Raw genomic sequence first — 27791 nt, 5'->3', positions numbered from 1 at the left:
TATATTTGATGATGCTATTGTATTTGGTAAATAATTTTACTATTTGGCTGTATTTAAAACATTTTATAATTTTACATCTATCTATTTTTTAAGCATTATAAAGAGACATATATAATTTAAATTACTTATGTATTTGAAATTCACTATCGAAAATTCATTCGTAGGCCTATTGTGGTAAAAAATAATTAAATCAAATTTACTTCCATAAATGAAATCAAAGTTTGCAGTAGTCTAGTTTATACCTGAGATATAATGGGACTCCAGATGATATGATCTTCGTCACGCACCGTATGGTATCAAACACAGACAACAAATATTTTAGGAGAGCAAACCCACTTTCGTCACCCATACAGTCAGGCCATGCAGGAGGTAGAGTCTGCTCGGGCAATGAGCCAGGGCTCACTTGTTGAATGGGAGGCGCTGCTCGAGTAAATCATTTCAATATATTACAACAGGTAAAGGGTAGTTCCCTTCGCAATAAATTGCGCTTAGTTGTGAGCATTCAGAGGGTGGTTACATAGACATTTCGGGTGTTGCTTTGTTCAATTTGTTTACAAGGTAAAGAAATTATTTAGTCTTTACAAACTATGCCCTATTTTTGATAAAGCGATTTTCACATATCTGAAATTTATTATCAGATAATCACATTCATTCATAAGAAAATATTATGAGAACTATATATTTGTCAAATTAGTAGTACAATTATTTTTTGTTGGACTCGTTTTTCATAGATTGAAGATAATACGAATATGGTTAATACTTAAACATAAGAATTCATTTACTGGGCTATTTTTCATTCAGTCCTATCAATTGTATCTTTAAATATTTTTTTCTATCTTTCATATTTAATAGTGTTTTGTTGTAGATTTAGATATTCAAAAATTAAAGTAAACGCATTAACATTAAACTGTTTACGTTTTTTTATATCAGTCATTGTAATTTTTAAGTTGCTTATAATAAGAATAAACTTATGTCATTATCAAAACTCATTGAAGGTTGCAAAGTATTAGCTTTGACAGATTACATGTTTTAAGCTATTCAGGAAGGTACTAAACTATTGAATTCTTTTAATTTTTTTCTAATTATCTTAGACAGTTTAATATTTCATATTCATTGTAACTCAAACTTTCTACAAGATTTCAAACGATTGCTAAAAATATTACCTATAAGTAAAAATTAGGCAAAATAAATATATATATATATAATCTCAGTTGCGATACCTTAACGTCATACTTACTAGGCTAGAATAATTATTATTCTGTATTGATGATTTATGACTTATAGTGATGATGTCTTGTTATTCTTCAAGAGACTTCTAGATGACATCATATAGATTTTCTACGCAATGATCAGAATGGTCTCACAATCATGAAATAATTGTACAGTAGTTAAAAATCGAGTGGTTGTTATTTTTTATACAGTAAGAATTGGGTAGTTGAATGAAAATGAGCATCTTTTGCCTAGTGGTTTTAAAAGGAAGCGTGCAGCGAATCGACTAACTACGGTACTTCAGTCTGCTCCCAATTTTTGCTTAACCACAGATATTAAGACGGAGACTTGTCAAAATCAGCTGCTCAAGACTCAACCGAAAGTGACTTGTGGAAGAAGACAGCTGAGTCGCACTACAGATTGACAGGTCATTAGAACTGGAGACGGCACGGGATCATTAATACTCTCTGGAGATGGCACTTCTTCTTCTCCTCCTCCTCGTCTTTAACAAACGCCCTCACCCCTCACTCACGCTGCCTTCCTCTGTCACAAGATATATCATTACGCTGGTTATGACTTTGTACTCTTTTAACGCTTTATTCCATTTTCAAGTTTACTGTCACAATATTTGAAAGGTCACAACGAAAACATTTTAAAGTTTCCGCAGCTACTTTTCAATACAGGTTGAAAAATAATTTACCCTCATATAAAACTATCATAATTAGAGTATGGGAGGAGAGAATATTTTTTCAATGTTTAGTGAGATCCATAATGGTAAGACCTCTACTAGGTACAGGGCAGTTCAGAAATATTTAAACACGAGGTCTAATATTACAAATGAACTTGAATACTAAATATAATGTTGTACAAACTGAGAACTGGAAATAATTCAGAGATTCTGGTCAAAAATGTTCCATATCAAGAAGATTGTAACTCAGGTTGCTAGAAATTTTTGAAACTTTCCTTTAGAAGTTGTCAATATGGTGGCGCTCTGGACCTTAAGTGGTAGTGTTGCTCTATTGGGTGTATCTGGAAATAGTTGCCTGAGACGCGACTTAGAGGGGTATTATCGTGTACTATACTTCATCAAGCACTGGAATTTACTAAAATTCCAGCAATTAGTCGTCACTACTTACTTTAATATTTTGAATATATTCAAAAATGTTTTGCCGTTTTTGCACATTGATTAGTGAAAATATTTAAATTCATAGATAAATAATAATACCACCACTTTTTATATGTTAAAATCATTCACTGAACTTATGAAAGGGGAGGCTATTCATAAACAATGGTATAAGACTCAATTTATTATATTAATACAACCACGTCAGTGTTATAAAATACAACTCACCTTTGATAAAAATAAGGGAATACATATTATTTGAAATTATTTAGTTAAAGGCCTCATCATGAGTCTTCTACTGGTGAGAACAAAAATTTTTAAAAGACTTTATTTCTAACCACCTGACCAAAATGGCAGACATTACATTCTTATATAAAGCCATTTTTATAAGCAAATGGCACTCCTTTAATTTTGGTTATTAAGTTTTTTAGTTGTGTTGATCTTCTGAGATTTTTAATTTGAAGTGATAAGTATACAAATGACCTTGCATCTTGAATTTTCATCGAAGTACAAAATAGCTGATATTTAGAATACATTGGCCAAAAAATTGGGTTAATTGGTATCGTTGTCCTTGTCTCATTACAATGTAATGTTCAAAGTTATGTGGTATATGATAAGTACACATCATTATATTGTTATATATATATATATATATATAGCCATCATTCATTTCAGCTACGTAAATGTATTTTATGTTTTAGGTGTTTTAACTAAACATCAGTTTTTGAGGGAAATGGATCATTTTTAATCCATAAAAGTGATCGCTATAGGTTTAAAATAAATGAAATTTTAAAATTGTGATCCATCCCAAAGTTAAGGTAGACAATTCTTAGCTGAGATCTCTGTTTGTTACCATATTGACTGATTATGTTACATTGGCTTTTGTTTGTATGTATTTTAATATGTGTGCTTTAAATCAGGCGTTCTGCTCAGCCTCTAAGGAAAGTGAAGTAACAATACTTTCAAGTATATACTTCTAAGTAATACATTTTTAATTTTCTGGATTATCTTGTAACTGTGGGGAAAATTAAAATTATCGAGAGTGAATGGTAATTTTATAAACTTTTATCACTTTTTTAAACTAGCAGTTTTTAAATATATTAAATTCTTTGCTCCTAAAATGCAAGTTGAATAACAGAAACAACTCGTATGCTAAATATAAATATAAACGTTCTAACAAGTCATCTGCTAGCTTTAGCAGCATCCTCATACACTTACCGTGAACAAACAACTGAGCGTTGCAATAAATGAAAGTAAACAAGGGGGTATCTTTCTCAGCACTATTTTTTTTAATAGGATTACTCGTTCTGTAGCTTTTTATTATCACTTGCAGAATGCAATGCTAAAAATTATTATTTTCTCGTATGTAGTAATTTTGCCAAATCGAAAGCCAATGCCAAAAGTCACAGTTGTTCAACACAAAAAGGTAATCATCAGTCTTATAATCATAATGAGGAATTTCTAATCTCGATAGGCTATACAGTATACTAGAACCTCATAACTTGTGAGGTCTGCTGGATTGACACTCATGGCTGTGTAGGAGCAGGGCGCCTCTGACGCCGGCACCGACGACTGTAGGGGACACGGAAGCTCCTCTGCTACAGTTGGCGATGTGGGCGCCGCGGGGCAGCGGGCTGGCGTTCGTCCACAACAACGACCTCTACTACAAGCCTAAGGCCAAGGGTCAGGTGTTCCGCCTCACCACCACAGGCTCCCCCACAGTCAGCAACGGGCTGCCTGACTGGATTTACCAGGGTTAGACAATTTGTTCCAGTTTAAACAAATGACTTTTTGTCTTTAGTAACCTAACTGCTTGTTGATATTATTGGTTCAGACATCAATCCCTGTTCAACAACAACTCCTCAGCTAACTCAACTCGTTTTTGTTTCAGAGGAGCTTATGACGTCAGGCCGAGCCATCTGGTTCTCCCCGGACGGCAAATCTCTCGTGTTCGCCTCCTTCAACGATAGTCTGGTCGGCCAACTCAAGTACCCCGTCTACGGGCCCAAGTCTCTCTACCCCAGGATATACTCTATAAGATACCCTAAGGTACGAAATTGGAGTACACACAGTTTTTCAGGCAGTATTATTTACACGGCTTTAAGGAAGTAATGTAATAATATTGGTTCCTTACTCTCCTCACTAGTAGGAGGTAATACCTAGCTAAAACACAGACAGATTGCAAGAGATAGGTCTTGTCCATGAGTAAGTTTCAATATTGTTTTATTCTTGGAAATCTATCTTCAAATATCTTAATAAAACGTTTTCCTTCAAATAACTTATCAATATTTCGAGGCGACAGCTGAACATTGTGCCAAGTATAAATGAAACAGCACCCGGACGGGCGTGCTTGAGACGGATGACCTAACAAGCATTCACAAGTAAAGCAGATTTCTTCTTACAATTCAAGGCAAACCTGTTTTCATTTGGTAAGAGGGATGTCGCTAAAGTCCAACATACGTTCCAAGTTTCCGACAACTGCATCTGCGCTAAATTAAGGTAGCGTCTTTTTACAGTATAAAGTTCAAGTTCTACTGTGGGAACGCTACCACCTTATGTTGCAATTTTCTTTTCCACACTCGGTTGTTTTGTTTAAATAAAACTATCTTCAGAGTTAAAGAAGGTAGATGATTTTTAGTGATTACCATAATAAATCATGTGATATTTGAGGGAAGTTTAGAAACGCATCAAATCAGTAGCTGATATTTAATATTAGTCACTGCCATCAAGTTAATATAAACAAATTTTGATTACAAACTATTTATTGTATCATGTTTAACCTAACTTTTCTTGCATTTAAGTACAATTATATACCACAATTTATGTAGATAACATAACATTAATTGTTATCAAATAACCTAGTTTTAAATACTTTTAATAGGTTTTAAAATAAATCCAAAATATAAGGAATTTATCATTTATTGTATATCTATAGTCCATTCCTTTTAAATTTTTTTGAAGTGATACTACAAGTTCATTATATTTCGTTACAATTTTGTATTATGTTTTTCTAACTCTCTTTATGTGACTTTACAATACTCAAAATTGGTTTTAAAAAAAGTTATATTTTTATTCTGTACATACTGTAGAAGTTGATTTTATTGTCACTTCTACATATATATATTTAACTCATATAATCAGCTTGTTTGAGTGACCTGTTTTAGCATATTTGCTAAACTATAAATGATTTATTAGTACATTTCAAACATTTTTTTCAAAGTTAATCCTTGTAAACGAATTGATATATTTAATAGGAAACCCGTCAATCGCTTGATACACTATATTTTAAAACTTGAACATGAAGTTACTTGAAGGCTGAATTTCTTCAAACGTGAGTGAGGATTTCTGTTCAACGCTAAATACCGCATTACGTCTCAGTGTCTCGCACATGGCACTCTGTCGTCATGCAGAATGTTCACAGGCTACACGAGAGCTAGGGTGCAATATAGAAGTATTTAATGTTATTAACGTGCATGAACTTAATATTTGTTTTAAACATTCACACTATTTTAAAAATTAATTATTTATGGTAAAACGTGAATGTCCAAAATGACACATACCATTTGTGTCTTTGAATTCACTACGTATACGAGTAAGTTTAAACAAACTTTAATAAAATGTAATGCCCATATATTTTGATTAAATGTTGGGCAGTACTATAAGACAACATTAAGAAAAAATTGAAAATCCTTTAATATCAAAATGCAAACAGCGTTAGCTGCAAATATCATAGTGGTTCTTGGTACTCAAGAAAGAAGCTGAGAAAGGTACAAATGGTAAGATTAAGAAGTCCTGTCAGTGTAATCAGCGCAGGTGATTGGTATCTTTTCTACACTCATGAAGCCCTATTCAGACCCCGAGATTGCACTGATTCTGTTATTATGCCTTGCAGTTTCTATTTTGTTAGAGCAATTTGACGAACTATTATTATACTTGTTGGCTTAATCAACGTCACAATTTTACATTGACATTTTCAAGTTACAAAATATCCGTTTTATTTGTTTATTTATGAATATAATGTAATGTTGTGTTGAGAGAGTAATGAAATGAGTGACATTTTATTCCATACGGTTGCAGCGTTGTTCCAGTGGATTGTAAAACTTGTGTTTCGTTTAATACTTTTCACCTTATTAAAAGGAATTGCTAAGAAATAAACGAGTTGTCATAAAATAGTAAGCTATAAATGAATGATAAGTGAGATACATGGTGAATTTGTTAACTTTTATCTGGCATCGATCGATTCGTGAAAAGGTTCATTGGACCATTTAAAAGTAAAACTACGTAAATTTTATCCAATTACAAGAATTTTACATTAATTGTCCTACCTACACATTTTTACTTGTTCCTTCGTGTTATAAAGGCAGAGGGAATAATTTAAGGGTAATTCCAAAATCAAACAAATAAGCATGCTGGTCCAATTTTGCTTTTCAATATATTTGTTACAACAAATATATTGAATGATACTAATGATACTAAATAGGATACTAATGATTCAGTCTTTAGCCAAGTCGGTGTGAAGTGAACTTCTAATCACACTTATTTATCACGGATAATGCTGAGAAGAGATTATCGCAGGAACAAAATATTATGGAGTGAAAATGAATTCATCCTAGCGCAGGATTTCCACTTCCATTAAAAGGCTTATTCAGCACGGAACGTGACGCAGCTTTTACCTGATTTGGCCGCTTTATCATTTAATCCCTGCCTATTGACTGAGATTCAAGTTATTTTGTAGCATTTTCACAGAATCCTAATAAATTATAATATATTTTTGTAACATACTAAAAAATTTGTTTCACGAAAAGTCATAATATTATTTTTATTGCGAAAGGACACATATTTAATGGAAACCCATTCAAATGGGTTTAATTGTATTTTTAGAAAGAAATGTTTAAATTGCGTAGTAAACTTAATACATTTTTAGCCCGAGCAATAAATCCAGAGGCAGAATTAACGTGGAATTGATTTCATGCTACTCCGGCGAGAAAATTTAAGGTCACCGACAGTAACTTCGCAAAGATTACTGACCCGAATTAATTACAAAAAGTTTTTTTAACCGATTTTTTTAAAGAACATTATTTAATTTTAAGGAAATCAGATTTATATAAAATTACGACTACGAATATCATTTGGCTGTCACCTTTTCCTCCATATGCAAATATGGAGTAGATTATATTAATAAACATGACATTAATCCACTTTTCACTATCCCCAGTGCATGATGAAAATTAAACTCGCGCTGAAATATCAATCATGGTCGCAACTAGTTGTGGATTTACATGGTTCATTGCAACTTGTGCAATTCTGGTCTTATTTCATTGACAGTTCTAATCATATATTTGTGGAAAATTAATTAATTTCATGTTCCATCTTATAAAAGATGTAGAAACGTCAATATGTAGTTAAATTCTGATCTTCTACTAACGGTATATCTCTTATACCTGAGATACAATTTGATTAATGTCACTTACCCCAAGACACCCAACATAACCTAACTGTTGCCCTCACATGACCGACCCCTGGATCTAGCTAGATATCAGGGACTCTTCTGTGATTCCTAATCCACTCCTACTGATAGTATCTTTCTGTTGCAGCCCGGGACGGCGAATCCTGAAGTGAAACTGTGGCTGGTGAACGTCACCCACCCCAAGACACCCAACACATCTCAACTGTTACCCTCACCTGTCATGCTCACCGATTCGCAGTAAGATTTTTAACAACAGAGCTTCATCAAAATCGCTCCCATTTAACAGTATATGCAATATTGCTTACAAATAATATGAAACGTACTTTCTTAAAAAAAAAAACAAACAAAATATAATTTAAATACTACTTTCATTCAAAACTGAATTGAATTACACAGTAAACAAAAAATGTATTTCGGTAATTAATATTCTTTCTATAATGGAAAATGATTTAGGATACTTAAATAGCAGCTTCTAACACAACAATCCATTGAAATTGTTAAAACAACTTTATTTTGTTACTGGAGTGATCTATCTATATACCGAAACGCTATATTAAAAGTTTTATTTAGAAATGCATCAAATGTTCTAAAATTGTTTGATTTTTTTAGTGGTTTAAAAAATATTGGTCTATGTGTTACGCGAGAATATTTGAGATATTAAAAAAAAGAAACGTGAAAACTGCCATAAACGATTCATATTCTTATATTTATTTGATACAATGAACTATTTTTGATACTCATAAATAAAATAAATTTACATAAAAGTATTTTATTAGATATAAATTGAAGAGAGTGGTAGAGAATATATTATAGTATTTTAAAAGTAACATCTTTGGTTTCTGTGAGCCAATTGAGATAATCTCTTAATACTCGTTCTACATAGTTCTCGTAGTGGTAGGTAAATGAGTTTTATTTTTATTCTATACATGTTATCTTTATGGAGACATGATGTTTAAATCAATGAACTTTATGCCTTCATAAAAACACGGAGTTCTATAAAAAACGAAGAAAGTAGTACTCTATGACCTACACGGTCTGTTAATAATTTGTATGTGTTGCACTGTGAAACTACACAGCTTAGCCTATAACATTAAGTAATATTTTTCGTGTGTGGTCGCCTCTTAGATTATTTTTAGACTAAATCAATTGTTTTTTTTTTAATATAATAATTTGAGCAATCAGTGAATTAATTAATTGTTGATAGTTGTTCATTTAAAGTAACATCCTTTTGTGAAGTCTATAAAGCAAGAACTTTGCAGGCTGCCTTACCTAATCGACGTGAGTTGGGCAGCCGACCGCCACGTGGCAGTGGTGTGGATGAACAGAAGACAGAACATGTCCTCCGTCGTCATCTGCTCCAATCCCATGTGGACCTGTGAGGACGTGAGTACTCTCTTGCTGCTGTTCTACTTTTGGCAACAAAGGACATGGCTACAGTGCAATGTATTTTCAAACCATTTACTGAGTATTACTGCATTTTAGTTAATGTTTACTGCTCGTTTAAAACTACACTTTACAAATCGTCTGCACATTTGCTTTTCTATTCGGTGTTGAAGCATCAAACGCAAATAATTGTCAAAAAGCTTACTAAATTTTACAATCCAATCTAGGTTACTTTCTTCAAAAATTATCAATTAAATTATAATTGCCTTACAATGAAATTCTCACCTGATTTTTTTAATAGAATACGTGTTTTAAGTCACAAAACGTAGCTTAAACATAAACATTGATTGGGTTTTTCGAATAATTTTCGAATCATTAATGCTATATTTCAATCAATAAACTGTACACATTATTAGCATATCGAATGAGAAAGAAACATAAATTTACATTATTGGAATTGATCCAAAACTACTCGTATTACAAACAAACGCAATAAAACCCTCGTATCCAAGACATATGCATCGGTCAATTTATAGTTTAATCTTAGCTGATTCTAGGATAACACCACATTTAAATAATTTCATTCATTTTACTAACCAAAGTTTTTTTTTACATTTAAGAAATAACTCTTGAAACAATTAAGTGGAGAAAGTTTTGTCAGTTATTACTTACTAATTACTAATAATTTAGAAGGGAATAGTTTGAGTTCTTTGTTTACATGAAGGTTCCAATTTGTATTCGTCCCATGTTAATATCCAAGTATTTTGTTGGACAGATAGAATGATTTATTTTGCTCAAAATTGTGTTTATAAACAATACATAAAAATGTTAAGTTATTCTTTACGACTAATGTTCACTTCGAGTTAACGTGTTAACATTCAAACATGATGTCCACCTATGAAATCACTGACTTACTGTGATGACAGAATTCTGCATGTTGATATAGACTTTGTCAACAGTTGAATGATGAACGATTACAGCAGAGTCATCGGTATATAAAGGTAGAGTGTGATTGGTATTGGTATAGGCCTCAATATTGAATATCCCAGTACTTCAGTCAATAGATGTTTGTGATTTCAAGGCATTCAAATTAAGCATACAGTTTTTAAAACTTATAACAATTGAATCACTTATTGAAATTTATAAAAACCAAACTATTCAGTAAAATTTAATACTTATTGTCAAACACTTAAGCTACATCAAGGAGTACCTATGCAGGAGCGTAAACTGTCAGTAGTTTTTCTCTTAAATATGGATATTCTGTTGAAACCAAACTAATCAGAAATAAGTTAAATTTTTGCATTAATAAAATTTAGTTTCTGTTAAAAATATATGAGATGTACCTAACTGTTTTCAGGAAAAAAATCTAGGATAAATATTAAAGCAAGTATTAACTATTAAAGAGAGGAAAATTTGTATTTGTAGGATTTTCACAAATTTGTGAGGAATATATTTTATTTCGAACTTTCTAATAACTACTTCGGAGTTAGTAAAGAACATGAGTCAATATTTTCATCTGTGCACTTCATCTCTTGGAGTATCATTATCATTGTTGTTAAAGAACTAGTACGTAGGACAAGGCAGACAACAAAGCCTATTAATTATTATTAGTCTATCGAGTACCGCGTAGACTACACTTACGAGTATATAGCATTTGTTGTGCGTGTCTGCCCGCACGCTACCATACAAAGCATGTTTATAATAATTCATTACCTCCCTGAGCATGCATACTTATTGCGGAAAATTTGGACAGAGTGGACTATGAATCTTGTTATGATCGCACCTTTGCATGTCACAACTACATTTCACAATTGTAGTTTGTAATAATGGGTGCTTTTATGGAAACAACGCAATTTGTGATAAACTAATCTTTCGTATATTCTCGATCGTTATGGTACTCTCCCTCTCCATTTGTTTAAATGTGTGTGGGCCTAAAAGGTATTTTTTGAAACCTACCTAGTTCGATAGATATATATTGTTATTTAAATTTAACAATTTGAATTGAGGGAAATGTAAGAAAATTTGAACCAGAAATAACTACAATGCATTAACTTTTGTGTCTCTGTTAATTTTATTTCTACTAAAAAGTGACCAAAGCATTGCTCGAGATTTCTCATTTTCTTGGGTAATTATTCATAAATAAAATTCTTGAAAGATGTATTTGGGCGTTTCTTACATAATTCTGTTCTATAAACTGAGTTTCTCTGGAAACAATTTTGTCCTCGTACTTTATATATGTAAAATAGTTAAAAGTAAAATTACGATTAATGAGATAAAAACATACTACTCGAATTGAATTTAGCAGTTGGCAACAATGAGGCCACTGTGTCGGCTAAATAATCCAATATGTATAGGATGATTCTAGAAAGCTTGAAGCGACAACTTTTGTTGCTCCTGACTGTACCTCGGTGCGACGGAATTACGCAGTAACTCAACGTTTCTGACTTCTCACGTCGCTGTGCATAAATGGGTTCATTTAACTCCGTGACTTTACGATAGAAGTTTGTAATGTCACGTAGTAGCTTTTACTGCAACTCGAATTACATCTATTAAACCGTCTTAGTAGTAGGCTATAAGTAACCAGGATAAGTGTTGTTTGGAGGACATTTATTTGTGTTGCAATGTTGATAGAGTAACCTTTTGGAGACCAGCCTATATTACAAGGAGTAAGCCAGAAATACCGGTCTATTTAGCCTATATGGCATTTACAGAATTTCGGGGAAATAGGTATATTTAATGAACCACGAATCAAATCCTTTGCATGTTTTTTTTTATATTGTATATTATAAAATGGGTTACCAGAATATATATATATATATATATATATATATATATATATATATATATATAATTTACTCGAAAAAACATATTAATATGAATTTTTAATACTTAGAATAAGTATTGTAAATTTAATTTGAAATGTTTGGACAAAAATAGTTTCAAACCACTCTTGACCAGTGATAAAAAAAATGTTGAGGCATAAAGCCATATGTATTCTAACAGTCAATATGTATGTCTATATACAAATACAAAAAATATTACTTAAGAAATTTCTCAGTTATGAATATTATATATTTATATACGATAACGGTTCGTCGTGACTTGTAAATGTTCTGTTCTTTGTAACACTATAATTTATTTTGGTCTCCGATAAGGAAATCTCTTCCAAAAATAGTGGCCTCCTGATAATACCAAAGTACCACTGTCTATTTGCTTACTCCCGAGAAGCAGCGACTGGCGCCTAGTCTGACCATTGAGGAAGCAGACGGGCAACATTGCATGTTGGCAACGTTGCATCGACATAGAGTAAAGAATCGAAAAGTTAAATACTATTTACGAAACCATTATTTTGTTACTTCGGTTATCTATTTAAACATTTTTCGTGAAAATTTGATCGAAATGTGTCGTTGAATAAATGAAAAACAATTACTACGAAACTTCCGATATGACGGAAGTTTGCAATATTTGCTACTATTACCGATTTCCGATGTATCGGAGATTGGTCTCCAAAGTGGTAAGAGACTCTGAGAAAAACAACATGAGAAAAAAGAAGAGACCCTGAATTCATTTTTCCTAACAGGAAGAGAAGTGACCTTGGAGCGTGCCATGCATTTCTCTGATTTAGAACACAGACCCAAATTTTTCAGAACATCAGCGTTTTTCATGAGAATTCTGAAGTTCCTGTAAATATAAATCTGATCTAATTCCTAATCCTTTCTGATATTTTGCTATTTCTTGATGTACCATATTACATTAACTTCGTTTTTATACAATTCTTTAAATTCGCAATAGTGTGAGGTTCCACACATCAAGTAGTTATGGTGGGAAGTATTTATTCAATGTGAATGTATAGTTTAGCTCCAATCACATACAGTGTGAGGGTATTAAACAAAATCTTTGCTCTTAAAGTTTGAAAACCAGATATAACAAGCAGTTAGATCCGAAGATCGGGCAGGTCATGCAACATAACCAAAATAAGAAATGAGATGCCCCTGAAACAATTTTCGTAAAACAGAGATAGACACCCTCCGAGAGTGAAGTCGCTCCACCTTGCTAATTTTATAATGAGATTATTTATATTCTAAACTGCGTTTTAATTGTGGACTAAAAAGTTCTGAACATTCCAATATACGAGAAATATGGAACTGGTTACTTTACCATCACGTAGCATTCACCGAAACTCATTTAAAAACACTTCTTTAACTAACACACTATGTTGACCTGACATCGTTAAAATGCAATTTCAGTAAAAGCATTTCAACTAAAATAACATCAGCGTGTTCTTAATTGTTGTAACGGTTAACACTGTACACAAAGTACGAGAATAGCTGAAAGCAGCCGTTTAAAAAGTAGGATCGGTGGGTGAACCGTTTGATCTTTTGCGTCTACATATAATATACATATAAAATCAAACTAAAGAGTCATTGAAAACCGTTCTTAACAGCTCACACAAAAACCTAAAGAGTAGTTTTTTCGTACTTTAGTCTGAACTGTTTTTATATCTCACATAAGATATTTCCTTTCACCGCTGAGTGTCCACTCGAAGAGTTCTTTTCCTCAAGTCTTTTTAAGAAATCTATAACCGATTTAAATACAACCAGCACACAACAATATTTTACGTAGTTTCTATAAGGGTTCAATTAATCTGCAGTGGCATAAGGTTTTTAAACACATATTTAAATACAATACATACAGTAATGACTGATTATCCAGTCGACATTGCCAAATATGCCAAATTATTGATTGAATTGGATTCCACGAGAAGCAGTAAACAAGCATTTATTCCGTTATTTACTATTCGTTCATAAGAATAACGTATCAAAGTTGTCTTTTTACAAGCTATGTTATTTGTCTCAACGTTTTTCCTTTTTCATCGGTGTTTTAAATACCACAATTTTGAACCTGTTTACATTGGATTTTTTTTATTTAGAGAAAGTTGCATTTCAAGACATACAAACACGTAAAATTATAAACCCGTACCTAAACCATTTCTGAGTATACATTTTTTATTGAAAAATACAAATAGACAGAAAGACGCTAAACTAAGCGAAATAGGCCACTTTGTTATAGAAACTCTTGTTTGTGTCTTCAATAATTTAGTCATGTACGGTACCAAAATACTTCCTCTCCTTTTTTGAATACCTAGATGTTAATATGTATTGAAACGTACAGTAATATTGCAATTGTTCCTATATAAAGTATAATTCGTTTCATCAATTTCTAATCAAAATTTTAGTTTTCTTCTGCATATCAATTTTAAGTTCAGACAAAACTTACAACTACTGTGATTTAAAACTTATGTGACTTTTCTGCACACACATTAAAGTTCAAATCCCGCAATTTTACGGAACTGGTGGTTTCAGTCTTGATACTTTGGGGAACGATCCTTATTAATCACATTTTAATAAAACAAAGTCCTGGTGAGCTAAGAATGGTATGTAGACTATACAATTTTGCCCACCTTTAAAAAAATAGTAGCCACTCAAATTTTTAAATATCTATGTATTATGTTAATAAAAAAAAACAAATATTTTATGAAAATAGAGTCTCACAAGTTGGGTTTCCAAATATTATTGTTTCACGCTTTGGAAGAAAGGTACAATAACTGTAAAAGATTAAATTTAATACATTTCTACTGTGACACTTCTTTTTATGTACCTTTATCCCTAACTCAACCTTTCTTTAGTCGACTAATTCCGTATAATATTATGTAAGCGTATTCAGTAACCTATAGTCAAAACATTTGTCCACTTTGTTTTAACGATGGTTAAAATGTAATGTATTACACACCTTTCGTTGGTCTTATCTCATCAAGAACTTTAAAATTATTTAACTTATTCTTAATATTTTGTCCTCCTCTTAAGAAGTGAAGAATTTCTGATAGCATAAAGAGTTAGTCTTGAGTCCTCAACTCAATGTGGAAAATAGGTCTTTGGGTAACACATTCCATAATACGTTGTCTGACATATTCCAGTCGCACGTACAGAAGTCACCACGGTGGGTGGAGCCGAGTCCAGTGCTGTTTTCCAGTGATCACAGTACGTACCTGACTCTGCTCCCGGTGTTGGACGGGGACGCGGGACACTTCACACATGTCTGTCACGTGGACAGGGAGAGTCATCAGGTGACGCCGCTGACACACGGACAGCTCACTGTCACAAGGATCCTGGCCTGGGACAATGAGAACCACATTGTGTAAGTACCACTCACCCAAGAAAATAGGCAAAATTGTTTGATCATTCTAAGAATCGTATAGGCATATATTTTGGAGTGCCTTGTAATAACGCTCACAGAAAAACTATAGAAGATAATAATGTAAAAATGTTTCACAGTTCTGTATGTAAATTTAAAATGTTAGAAAAGTGATATGAGTTTGACATAATTTTTAATCGTAAAACTGTAACTTTCTTCAGCTGTTTTAAAGCGGGCTTTTAAACGCCATCAGCAAGTATGCACTTTTAATAGAATTTGGAAATTTTTTGACAACTCAATGACTAACCTGTGAAGGCAAACACTTGTGAAATACCAACCTGTCAAAGTTGAATAGTTCTCTCTGCCTTCAGTTGCATAAGAGTGTATGTCAGTAACTTATACGATATCGCATTAATAAAAGACAAGTTTCAAAAGATTATACACCTGAATTTAACCACCAAAGCAGTCATATCAAATCACTCAACAAGATAAAGAAAGAGACTGAAAGTTATCTGAACATCACAATTTTTGGGCTATTTATTTCTCATTGGCTGATGATAAAATCTATCATTTACATACCACAGGTTAAAAAATTTAACTTGTGTAAAATTTATCATTTAACGTTCTTAATCCTTTTGCTCTAATTCTGACCACTGCCAAACCTAGCGCAACAAACTATTGATCTATTTGTAAAGGAATTCCTCTATTCAATATTAGGCAGTGTTCTTGTACAATACAAACTGACTCTCATCTCCTGAATAACCCCATTAAAAACTAACAACTCTTTGAACTAATTTTCCACATCATAATTAAACCACCATTGTCAGAAAAAGAACAGAAAAAGTGGAACTCATAAAATAAATATGTTTCGCCAAACAAACGGACACAATCAGGAAGAAAAAGTAAGTCATATGGTTGTAGAGAAATTGAGGTTATTATGCCCAAATGAGGACAGTAAAGATAACTACAAGCTTACATTAAGCCTTTACAAAAGTAAAAGGGGTGACGAGGAGAGGGGTGACGGGGAGGGGGACATTTATCTGAACTGAATACAAACTGCAGTGCAAACATTCCCTTCAGGTCTATTCAGGAGTTTCTGACTATTTAAAAGATTATTGCTACTGAACAAGTTTCTAAGGTAAATTACTACAACTTTGGTTGTTAAATTACCGTGAGGCTTCACAATCTTTCATTTACTCTCATTCAAGCCAGTTCCCTTACTTTTGAGTAATTACAGTACTGTTTGTCTAATAAATATTAAAAAATATACAGATTTTAAAACGGGATATTTTTAAGGCAACTTTACAAAAGTAAATCTCTTTTATTAAAAAAAACTTTAAAAATTTGACAAATAACTGTTAAAACCAGATGTTTTTGTCTCATTCTTAACCAAAATGGTGGTAAGTCAAAGATTAAAGTGAAGTCTTTATTTGACACTTAGATTTCCTTAGCCCTCATGATTCTGTGGACATTTGTAAACACACTAGGATTTTTAATAACCTGTAGCAGAGATTTGATGAATGGGTTAAATTAATGAAATATGATATCTCTTGCATAGGACACTGACAAAAATTTTACTTGTAGTAAGTGGCCATAGTATAGCAGGGTTTCTCTGTGTTGACTATGATCTTTTTATTGAAGCTAGTGTCTGTGTAGCTTCAATATTGCCAGAATAGTTCATACTTTTAAGTTTGATAAAAAAAAATAAAACCATGTAACAAAATATTTGATAATAAAGTTTAAAGACATCTGGTTTCTTTTATAACTTTATAAGGATGAAATTTTCTCTAACTGTGTGAAATTTACACAAAGCAAACAGACTTTGCGTTTCTTTATTCTTCTTAGACACAATCATTTCTATATAAGAAGTATTTATGAATTGGTTCGTCAAATCTTGATGTTCATTGTCTGTGTCAGATATTTCGAGGCAGCACCAGAGCGCAAGCCAGCACAGCGACACGTCTACAGGGTTTCTGATATCGTCAACATCACCAGCCAGATGCAGTGGGAGTGTCTCACTTGTCCAATATATCCCATAAACGGCTCCAACATCACCAGGTGAACTATACCCTAATCAAATAATGATGGTTACAGTTATTACAGAAAAATTATTTAACAGTGTTGCCTCGATTCTGCCAAAACATGAACATGAACAATTCCTTGTTTAACTAAATAATCCATTATGACAAGACAGGGGATATTTAAATGTAACAAAATACATTTTAAACATGTTTTAATTTTGTAGATAAAGTTAACAAATGTGAACGAGATTTGGTTGACTGAAAATGGTTCTCTACAATGAAACCAAAATATTCAAATCTTAATTGAGTTAGCAAAGTTTTGACATAGTATTAATCAGTAAACTTAGATGTTAGATACTTTAACTGCAATGGATTTTTTGTTTACTTGCTTCTGATTTTAAGTTTAAATGTTCAATTGGATTGCAACAACACAAACGTATTGACAAAAACTTTGATTTTTTTCCAGTATGGTGGACCAGACAAATGAAATGTACCCTGTGAAATCCATGTCTTGTCTGTACACAAGAGCAACATTTTCCCTTGGCACAAGTCCAAGGTTCTACATCTTGGAGTGCCTAGGTAAGTTTTTTTTAAATCTGAAATATAATAGAGCATTCATGATATTTTAATGAATAAATTATGTTTCTGACATTAAAATAGCCAAGAAAAAGTTTGGGAGATGTTGGATGTACTAAGTTTTCTAATGGATGGGGAACACTCTTGAGGGGTCATGGCTTTGTTTGTGTAATCCTAGGAAATTTCAAAGTTTGCAGCATTAATTATAAGCTTTTAGAAATTATTTTGTTTAAAAATAATTATATTTATATAAAACTGTGTACATAATAAATGGAAGGATAGACCAAAACAAAGCTACTTAACTTGCATTATTTAAGAACCTTAAGTTACTTTGTAAAACAAGAATTTATTTAAATAGCAAGCAATGGATGGTTTTTTTTATATGGAATATCTGGGATTTAATAAGAACATTATTACATACTGGTTTATTACATACCATAAGGACCAGCTACAACATGTATATTCCTAACAAATAAATCAGAAGAAATATGTATGAACTAAATCCATCTTGGAAATTAAACAGTATCACAGGATACGCTCTAGCAGCAATATTTTCAAATGAAGATTTGTGACACAATTTCATTAATCAACACTGCTAAATAAATACCTTCGCTTCCATGTGCGAAATTACGCTCTTGAAAAGTTATAAATTGATTAAAATCTTTTACTTGGGGTTTTTTTAAATTTAATTTCTGAGAAATTTTTGATTAAAACAAAATATCAATTTAAACATATAAAGTTAATATAAAGTGGTACTAGAAACAAGTACAAAAATAGTAGGTTCCATTGTTTGTGTTGAACAGGTTTTGTTAAACCTCAGATAAAATCAAAACACTACGTAGTGCTCTTGCTGAATACAGACTATGTCCTACATTGAACAAACTGTTGGCAGGTCCTGACACGCCATCTGTGCTGGTGTTAAATGCTTTAACCAACACAAGAGTGACAATGCTGGATCCCCACAAGCTGTTGGCAGACAGGTGAGTATAATATTATTATTTACTTGAGAAACAGAAACCTAAACACTGGCATGTCCAGCAGTAGTATTGTACTGTCATAACAAACAGGTTTCGGAGGGGACGTTTGTACAAACGGATTAACTCAGCAACCAATACATACAATACAAATGAATAAATGGTAAAGATTAATGTATTGCAATTTCTTAATATAAACTTTCCCCGAATATTTTTAACGTCTTGGCATTGCTCACTATGTATCTACTTGCACTTTCAATGTTAAATTAATTATACTCTGTAACATTATTTTGCTCATGTCCAAATCACATAATTATAACATTGAGACCAAATATTGTAATTGTTCCTTTAAGCCAGCAAGGATTTAATATACACGATAAAGCTCTTTGTCTCTGATAACCACATTTTTTTTTAATTCTGAAATCAAACTCTTTATTCTTTATTTAGATTTTACTATTGACAATGGATAAAAAGATAGCAGGATTACGGAAATTTGAAATAGTTGTGAATTACAACAGAAACATATGGTTTTGGGAATTGAGACATGCTCTCTTAGTCAAGTTACAGATCCTGCAAAACAAGGCTAAGCAGTGAACAAAAAGTGCGCAGTTCCAAAAACATGGTGGTCTAAACACCAAAATCAAAATTCACATCAAAATTTATCTAAATTAAAAATGTAAAGATATATCTGAGTTTAGCACAATATCCAGAATAAGCAGAAACAAAATAAGCACAGTTCGGCCACTACAACACACCACTCCACAGCAAAAGGATGGACTGAACAGAAAGTTCCTTCACACCCTACAGTATGTCCCATGCCATGCAAAAGTAATTTAATTTATTAATATAATCAGAATACCAGTAAGTTAAATACACGTTATTAAAATTGGAATAGTCCCATATTAATTTTTTGATGGCATAATCATTTTCTAAATATCCAGGTTGTTTTTGGTGATAAAAGGTCAATTCTTAGGATGAAAATACTTTTAAACTATTACTATATAGGGCTTGTAGTTTCTAAGATTTCCAACAGATGTTCAGCTTTTTAATTAGCAGATGCACTTATAAGTTAAGTCTATATATTTAGCTATTTTTATATTTCTTGTTTCTAAACACATTTCCCTCCAAAACAAAAATACTGCACTAGGTACACGAGTATGGCACGGCCACAGATCAAGATATTTCAAGTAGAGGTGGAGTCTGGGTACCACGCCCAGGTGCGTCTGATGCTGCCTCCTGGCCTGAGGGAGTACGAGGAGATGTCCTTCCCTCTTGTCCTCAAAGTGTGAGCGCAGCCTGATTATGAAACTATTTTATACTTTTCAGTCTTTATTTTTCTGCAATCAACCCTCAATCCACATCACAAAATCATTATGGATATTCAGTCATATGCTATGCGAGTAGCTAGATTATATATTAACTAGAGAAAGAAACATTTATAGGTTATTTCACTATAGAAACTATTAAATTAAATCATTAAAAAGGTGGGTTTAAGTATTCATGGAACAATTTGAGTGACAATGCATGATGTTTTATACAAAAATAATAAAATAAATACTCTTCATTTTTATAGCTTACATAAGTGTTAATACTCGTAACTACTACATACATCTTGTAAGGCTTCATGACATTATGCTTCCAAAGTTTTGGAATAAATATATTAAAATGTTATCCAATTGAGAGACATGAAGTTTTTACAAATATATATTCAATAAAACATTAATCATATTCAGTTTTTTTCATGTTTTATTTTTCAAAGGCAAAATCAATATTTATGTACATTGATATAGTGCACAGGAGAAAACAAGTTACATAGAAGAAAGAGTAAAACAAAAAAGAATTACAACAGGAATTGAGTTTTATATTATGATCTAAAAAAAGGTTAAAAATCCAACTTTAAATAATTTGGTAGAAAATTGAAACAAATTTAATTTACTATTAGTTTTTTAATGGATAACATCAAGTAATAATTAAAACAATATTAAAAGTATTCAATAATGCAGTATCTAAAATTTTATCTTGTTCAAATTTTCAGTACTAAATAGTACAGCTGGTTTAAAATATGTCATTGGTTTTTGACAGTGCAAATTAAGATGATTTATTCCCACAGGGGCACAACGCCAGGTAGTCAGCTAGTGACAGAACGGTGGGAGGTGGACTGGAGCACATACCTTGTCAGTCAGCGAAACTTCATTGTGGCAGAAATCGACGGCAGAGGTTCCGGCTACCAAGGGGACCGCATGAAGCATGAAATTTTCCATCGCCTTGGTCAGCAGGACGTAGAGGATCAGATATCTGTCATCACGTCAGTAGTTATTTTATCTTGTGGATATTCCTATTAAATAAGAGGGTGGGACAAGTATGAATTACATTTTTTAATTTTTTAAACCTTATTATAAGTACCTTTAAGTAAAAATCAGAGCCTACAAAGTTTACAGTAAAAGCATTCTACCACCAATCACCAGGAAGTTTATTCAGGGATAATTAAAATCTTACGTACAAATATAATTTATATAAAACTTATTTCAACTAAAACAAAATTTAATCATAAAATTAACAAAAATTGAACGAAATATCTGTTTAAATCACAGATCAGACCAAGTCTAAATCTTGATGTCTGAATCAAAATATTAGATATTTAAATTGAAAGTTGACTAGAAACTAATTAATAGAGATAGAATAATGGGAGTTATATTAAAAGGGTGTCATCTGATTCTGTCTCAAACTTCACTCCTTGAATCTGGAGTCATTTTTCGTCTGATGTGATTGATAAAATGATGAAGAAGCTGAAAACGAAACTTTTACATTGTTTAGACCTAGACTCCAATAATGCAATAATATAGTGCAAGCTAGGTGAAGTGGCAGTCCCATTGTCTTATCAGCTGCACAATTGGGTGCACTATGATGTTGTGACACGGTCTCTAAGCATGGTGGAGAAAACCGATTTTACACAACACAACGTAGCTATGGTAGGAAGGGTTGATTCAATTTGAATGTTACTAATTGCTTGTTCACTCCTTTGAAGCTACATTAATTAGCAAAATTTGATTATTTCTTCTTTTTCCAAATAGCAGTTCTCATGTAAAATTTGAAGGTCTGTTGCTCATTCCATTCAGTTCTTAATAAGTGGACACAGAAACAAGAAAAAAAATTGAATTTTTCAACCTAACGACAGAGATATCATATAATAAATATGTATATATATATATATATATATATATATATATATATAATATATATATTAAGAAAGAAAACAAGTAAATGAGTTTTAAACTTATATTGTAATCAATTCTGATCTGATTCGTAGATCCCCTAACAAAAACAAAAACTTAAACATCAACTAGAGATAACAGGTTGTTACTCGTATTCATTTATTCATTATTATTCTAGGTACCTCAGGGACAATCTGAGGTTTATCGATCGTACAAGAATGGGTGTCTGGGGTAAGGGTTATGGAGGATTCGCCACTGCAATGATTCTATCACAAGAAGTAGGACTATTCCACTGTGGCATTGCCCTTGCACCTATCACCAGTTGGGCTCATTACGGTTAGTATTATATTTTATAATAGTTTTGTTTATTCGATTGTACTTGTGATCTTTCCTCTTCCCTTGTATTCCTTTCCTGAACATCAATTTTCAAGTTAAAATTAATAACAGGAAATGCTTGGTATCTCTTGCAGATTCCGTGTTCACAGAAAGATTCATGGGGACTCCAAATGTGACTGACAACTATAGAGGCTATGAAGAATCTGACCTCAGTAAGCGAGCAGGAAATCTTCGTGACAAACCGTTCCTTCTGATCCATGGATCAGCAGACAACACTGTACATTTCCAGCACAGCATGATCTTGGTCCATGGTCTTACCCAAGAGGGTGTCATGTTCAGACATCAGGTAGGTCTCTCAGCCAGGCATTCTTGGGGAACATTTGTAGCATTCAATTAACTGTAAAATGTCTTTATTTTGTGTCAATTCACTTATTCCACTTATACTTTCTGCTTGGTACCTTGACTTGGGTTTCTTCTGAATTTTGTTAGTACAGATATACCAACACTTTCTTTCTATATTGCTACTTTCAGAATACAAAGATGGGCTTCAAAAATATTTAAAAGGAAACGACAAAAACCTGAGTTCTTTTGTAACTGTGAATCAGTCTCTCTAAGAGTGTACTTAATAATATACCATTCATAACATTACATATTTTCAACACATTAATATTCTGAGACCTAGCAAACAATTATTTGGTTCCAGTTCATATCTGAATGTCTCTTTATAGGCACACTCATGTATCTAAATACGATTTAAATAATGCTATGCATCAAATGAACAAAAAATTGAAATTTCATTTATTTTATTACAATGATAAACAGTATAAAGACTGGGTCCCTCTAATTTTAGACATTTTCAGCTGCAACATTATTATAAACGTTAATTGTTTAACATGTGTTTTGTAAACATCCTGCACAAAATGAACTGAATTTAAATTTACATTCAGTTGTGAAAATGTAATAGCAATGTATGATAGTATAAAGTACATTTTAAATATAACTAGTTCAGGAAACAGGAGTGGAGATGACATTGATTAATACTTTTGCCATACTTTGAATCATCATGTGCTACCTAGTGAATTTTGAGTTTAATGCTATCTGTATTACATTACTCAAATTTTATAATTATAACTGTTTCACTATTACGCCATGATTAGTTAAGATTCAAAAGGTCATTGTGAAGGAGTTAATAAAATCTTGCTGTGCAGACTTACCCAGATGAGGGGCACAATTTTGACGGTGTGCAAGAGCACCTGTATCGTGCCATGGAGGCATTCTGGGATGAATGCTTCGGCCCATTGGACTTCATTGAGTGGGAGATTGGTTCAACATTCTTCAGCTTCAAGCAATAGCAGGAGCAGGTGGTCTTGCTGGTGAGGACTTTCAGTCAAAGCTCAGTCAAAAACATTTATTTAATGAAATCAAAAAATATGAATCCCCATGTGGTACACGATATCACATTAATTTAAACAATATTTTTATATCAAATGAAAGTAAAAATTGCAATTGAACTTTTATTTGATATCAAATTAAATATCAATATATTTAAACCAAATTAATAATAATAAGCTCAGGTGTTAACCCAGTATATCAAGTATGCAATGAACGCCACAACAATTAAATGACACATCAAATGAATAGTAAAGTTTTGAGTGAGAACTCAGTTAGTATAAAATTAACAATTTACAGCACAAAGATGCAACCAGATGTGCAAAACATTGCACACAAACTATTATGGATTGACTGGAATTGATAAAAAATTAACTACTGATATGTGGTCTGATCAATCTATTTATATACAAAAAACAAACAAAATGACAGCTTGGTTTTGAGTCATAACAGACAATCAAAGCACATTAAAGGGTAAACTTGCTAACAGACTAGGACAAAGAAATAACTGTACATATATTCTTTGAATATTATGTGTACAATACTAAACTCATAAGTTAAACTGTGGTAAATGAAGAAAGGTACTAAATATTGCAAAAAGTTACAACGAATTATAATAAAATTTATAATTATTATATACAAATTTAAACCATAGTTAAAATTTGTTTGAATAGGCTCATTCCTAGTTAATAAAAACAGGATGGTATTCAGAACCGAGAATTGAGACAACATTGTTGGTATGTACATTTAAATGAAATTTCTTTTTTAATAGCCAATCCCTAATAACCAGTTGGGATGAATTAGTGGTTAGCACACCAAACTAATACATGAAGGATCGCTACTTCAGTCCTGCTGGTGTGATATGTTTTAGAATCAAATCTATGAAATTACAATCTAAATTCGAATCTTTTTTTAATTTGCCAACTCCTAGTTAGCAAACAAAATATTGCTAGTTCAGCCCTGCTGCTGTGGTATTATTCAAAGACTTTCTCTCTCCTCTAATAGATTTGTATTGACTGAATCTGTTAGTTAAAGTGAAGTAAACATTTTTAAGAAAAAATTATCTTTATCACTTAAACAAGAATTGAAAAATATGTTTTACTTTTGGAAAATTATCTGTAAGTGTATTTGAGTAGTATAGTAAGAATTATTTCAGTTAACAATTCTATAAGCTTTACAGTGTTTGTATCATTAATGAGCTATCTGTTTGTTAGGACAACTGCATGTCTGAAAGCACTGAAGGCAGCTGTGAGATGTAAGGTCTTCACTCGAAGAGAGACTACAGCGATGTCTACATACAGTGTTTGTATCATTAATGAGCTATCTGTTTGTTAGGACAACTGCATGTCTGAAAGCACTGAAGGCAGCTGTGAGATGTAAGGTCTTCACTCGAAGAGAGACTGTATCTACAGACAGCGATGTCTACATACAGTGTTTGTATCATTAATGAGCTGTCTGTTTGTTAGGACAACTGCATGTCTGAAAGCACTGAAGGCAGCTGTGAGATGTAAGGTCTTCACTCGAAGAGAGAGACTACAGCGATGTCTACATACAGTGTTTGTATCATTAATGAGCTGTCTGTTTGTTAGGACAACTGCATGTCTGAAAGCACTGAAGGCAGCTGTGAGATGTAAGGTCTTCACTCGAAGAGAGACTACAGCGATGTCTACATACAGTGACTTCTATCTAGACATTATACACGATTTGAATTCAGTGTGGTCCACAGGGCAGACAAGACTTAACGTCATTGACTTAATATAATCTGCTTTTTTCTATAAACAAGGTTGACAAAATAAATCCGAATTACGAGTATTTCAATAACGACTGAAGTACAGCAGATTATATCGTAGACTATAGAGAAGTTATGCCAGATAACATTTTATGCTTAAAGAAGTTGGAGATTATATGTAAAACTGAATGTGATAAAACCGTTAATGCTGGGTTCTGTATTTTTGAAATGAAATTATTTTACATTATGTACTATTTGTACAGATTTTTAGAACCTACATTGATTTAAGAGTGTTTAAAGACCAAACATATTTCTTTTCTTTATCAATCAAAACGTTTTTGTACTTATCTCTGAGTACTGATCATTGATTTAGAAAAATTAGAAACCATTCACAATAACTACATAATTACTTGCATAAGTGTATTATAAGTGCTTGAAGGGATCATTGGTAAACAATATCAAGGAGTTGTTAACTATCTCAATGATAGTTTTTAATCATTTTGGAGAAACTTATAAAAATACATTCATGAAAGAAAAGTAGATGAATGGTATATTATTTTAAATTAAATAACTTAATGTCCTAGTGCAATCATTTACCTCTCCATAAATATAAAACTTAATAATAAATATTAAATCCAAATTTAAATGTTTCCTATCAATATTTGGGAAGCTACAGAAAGATAATAGAAACTGTCCAGCACAGTTATAAATTAATCTTTTGGTAATGTGTACAATTGAGACCTTTAAGTAGTTCTAATACATAAATATTTTTTATGAGTTTTGAGTACTATACCACATTAAGAATTTTTTATTTTAACATGTCTATCAAACACTCTTACCTTATTTGCTTCAACCAATTTTGTTCTTATGCCCATACCTTATAATTTTAATTAATTTTTTTGTAAGAAATGTTATTCCTTAAACTAATATTGATCAAAAGAGATATTTTGAAGTAATATTTTAGTTAGACCATTTATTTTATTTATTTATTTTATTAATTACTATGGTATTATCCATGACAAAACCAATGCACCTTTGCAAGTTGTAACATTGTACGAGTTGCAGTGTCTGTAACTTCATTTAAATACAAAGCATTCCCATTTTGCAGATGCTTTAATATTCAACATTCAAACATTTTTTGATTTTATACTTTATTATTGTTATTATTTGTTTTAAATAGTGTTGGCTCACTGGATGAGAAAAACAAAATTATTTATTGCTTTTTTAGTTGGGAATATTGGTGGAAGACATATCTGTCGATCTGACTCATCATTGCATTAAAAACTCAATTTTTCCTGTATTGTACTTTTTCTGGAAACTTTCAAAAGTCTATTTTTAAACAGACAATAATTCACTTGCAATACCAAAATTACAAATATGTCCTTCAAATAAAACATTAAGTGCTGGCTGTACTGGTGGCCATCTTGATTTTAGTTCCATAGGAATAATATTAAATTTCAAATACTTTTACCTCCTTTATTTTAATCATAGAAAAAAAATCACAGATCTTTATTTTGTCACATTTTAAAGATTTATATAATAATAATACTTTTTGGGGTTTTTTCAGTATTTTTATTGGTTATTTAGTAAAGATTTCAAACTGGTACTTTATTATCAAAATGTTTAAAAAGTGTACACTTTATGAAAAAACTAAAAGTCTTTGTTTAATAATATCTATTAAATGAGACGTCTTCTATAAATCTATGACTAGTGTGAACATAACAGTGTTTGAAGTTTCTAAATATTTAACAGCTCTCTGACCATAAGGATGTAAAAGTGTTTGAGATTAACATTGTTCTTATGGTACTAAAGTCAAGATGGCCATCAGCTACCTTTTAAACTTTTACTCCAGAGAACGGCTGAAAGTATTAGATAATAGTTCAAAGAAAAATGAAAATGCCAGAATAAATAAACTATCTGGAAATCATATTAGTCCAGAATGGAAAATACCAGATCAACTTGAAAACAATCATTGGTTAAAACACATATTATCCTGTCACAACTATAAATATATGAAACCATGCTACAAACCATGACCAACAGATTTTGCTTAAAAATCATAGGGAAGTTAAACACACAATCACAATCACTTCTGGGTGATATAAGCCAGCATAATCAATGAAAATTCTTAATTTTATCACAGAATTATTCCATAATTTTGATTATTAATTCTACTGTAC

The 27791-nt window shown here is 31.9% G+C and overlaps 1 protein-coding gene across 1 annotated transcript in view; it reads left to right on the top strand.

Annotated features, from left to right (window-relative positions):
• Positions 1-25244, top strand: part of LOC124367532 (inactive dipeptidyl peptidase 10-like) — a 195242-nt gene extending 169998 nt beyond the window's left edge. The window contains exons 4-17 of the mRNA XM_046824428.1: positions 3873-4087; positions 4224-4381; positions 7927-8036; positions 9059-9182; positions 15157-15377; positions 17292-17432; positions 17862-17974; positions 18864-18951; positions 20093-20230; positions 21056-21250; positions 22336-22493; positions 22628-22839; positions 23702-23866; positions 25097-25244. Of these exons, the coding sequence (XP_046680384.1) occupies positions 3873-4087; positions 4224-4381; positions 7927-8036; positions 9059-9182; positions 15157-15377; positions 17292-17432; positions 17862-17974; positions 18864-18951; positions 20093-20230; positions 21056-21250; positions 22336-22493; positions 22628-22839; positions 23702-23845 (2017 nt within the window). The 3' untranslated portion in view covers positions 23846-23866; positions 25097-25244. The remainder of the gene's footprint in view (positions 1-3872; positions 4088-4223; positions 4382-7926; positions 8037-9058; positions 9183-15156; positions 15378-17291; positions 17433-17861; positions 17975-18863; positions 18952-20092; positions 20231-21055; positions 21251-22335; positions 22494-22627; positions 22840-23701; positions 23867-25096) is intronic.
• The last annotated feature ends 2547 nt before the right edge of the window (positions 25245-27791 follow it).

This window comes from Homalodisca vitripennis, chromosome 1, assembly GCF_021130785.1.
Source record: "Homalodisca vitripennis isolate AUS2020 chromosome 1, UT_GWSS_2.1, whole genome shotgun sequence".
NCBI lineage: Eukaryota > Metazoa > Arthropoda > Insecta > Hemiptera > Cicadellidae > Homalodisca > Homalodisca vitripennis.
Note: the sequence above shows the minus strand (reverse complement) of the source record. Positions and strands in the feature narration are given on the sequence as shown.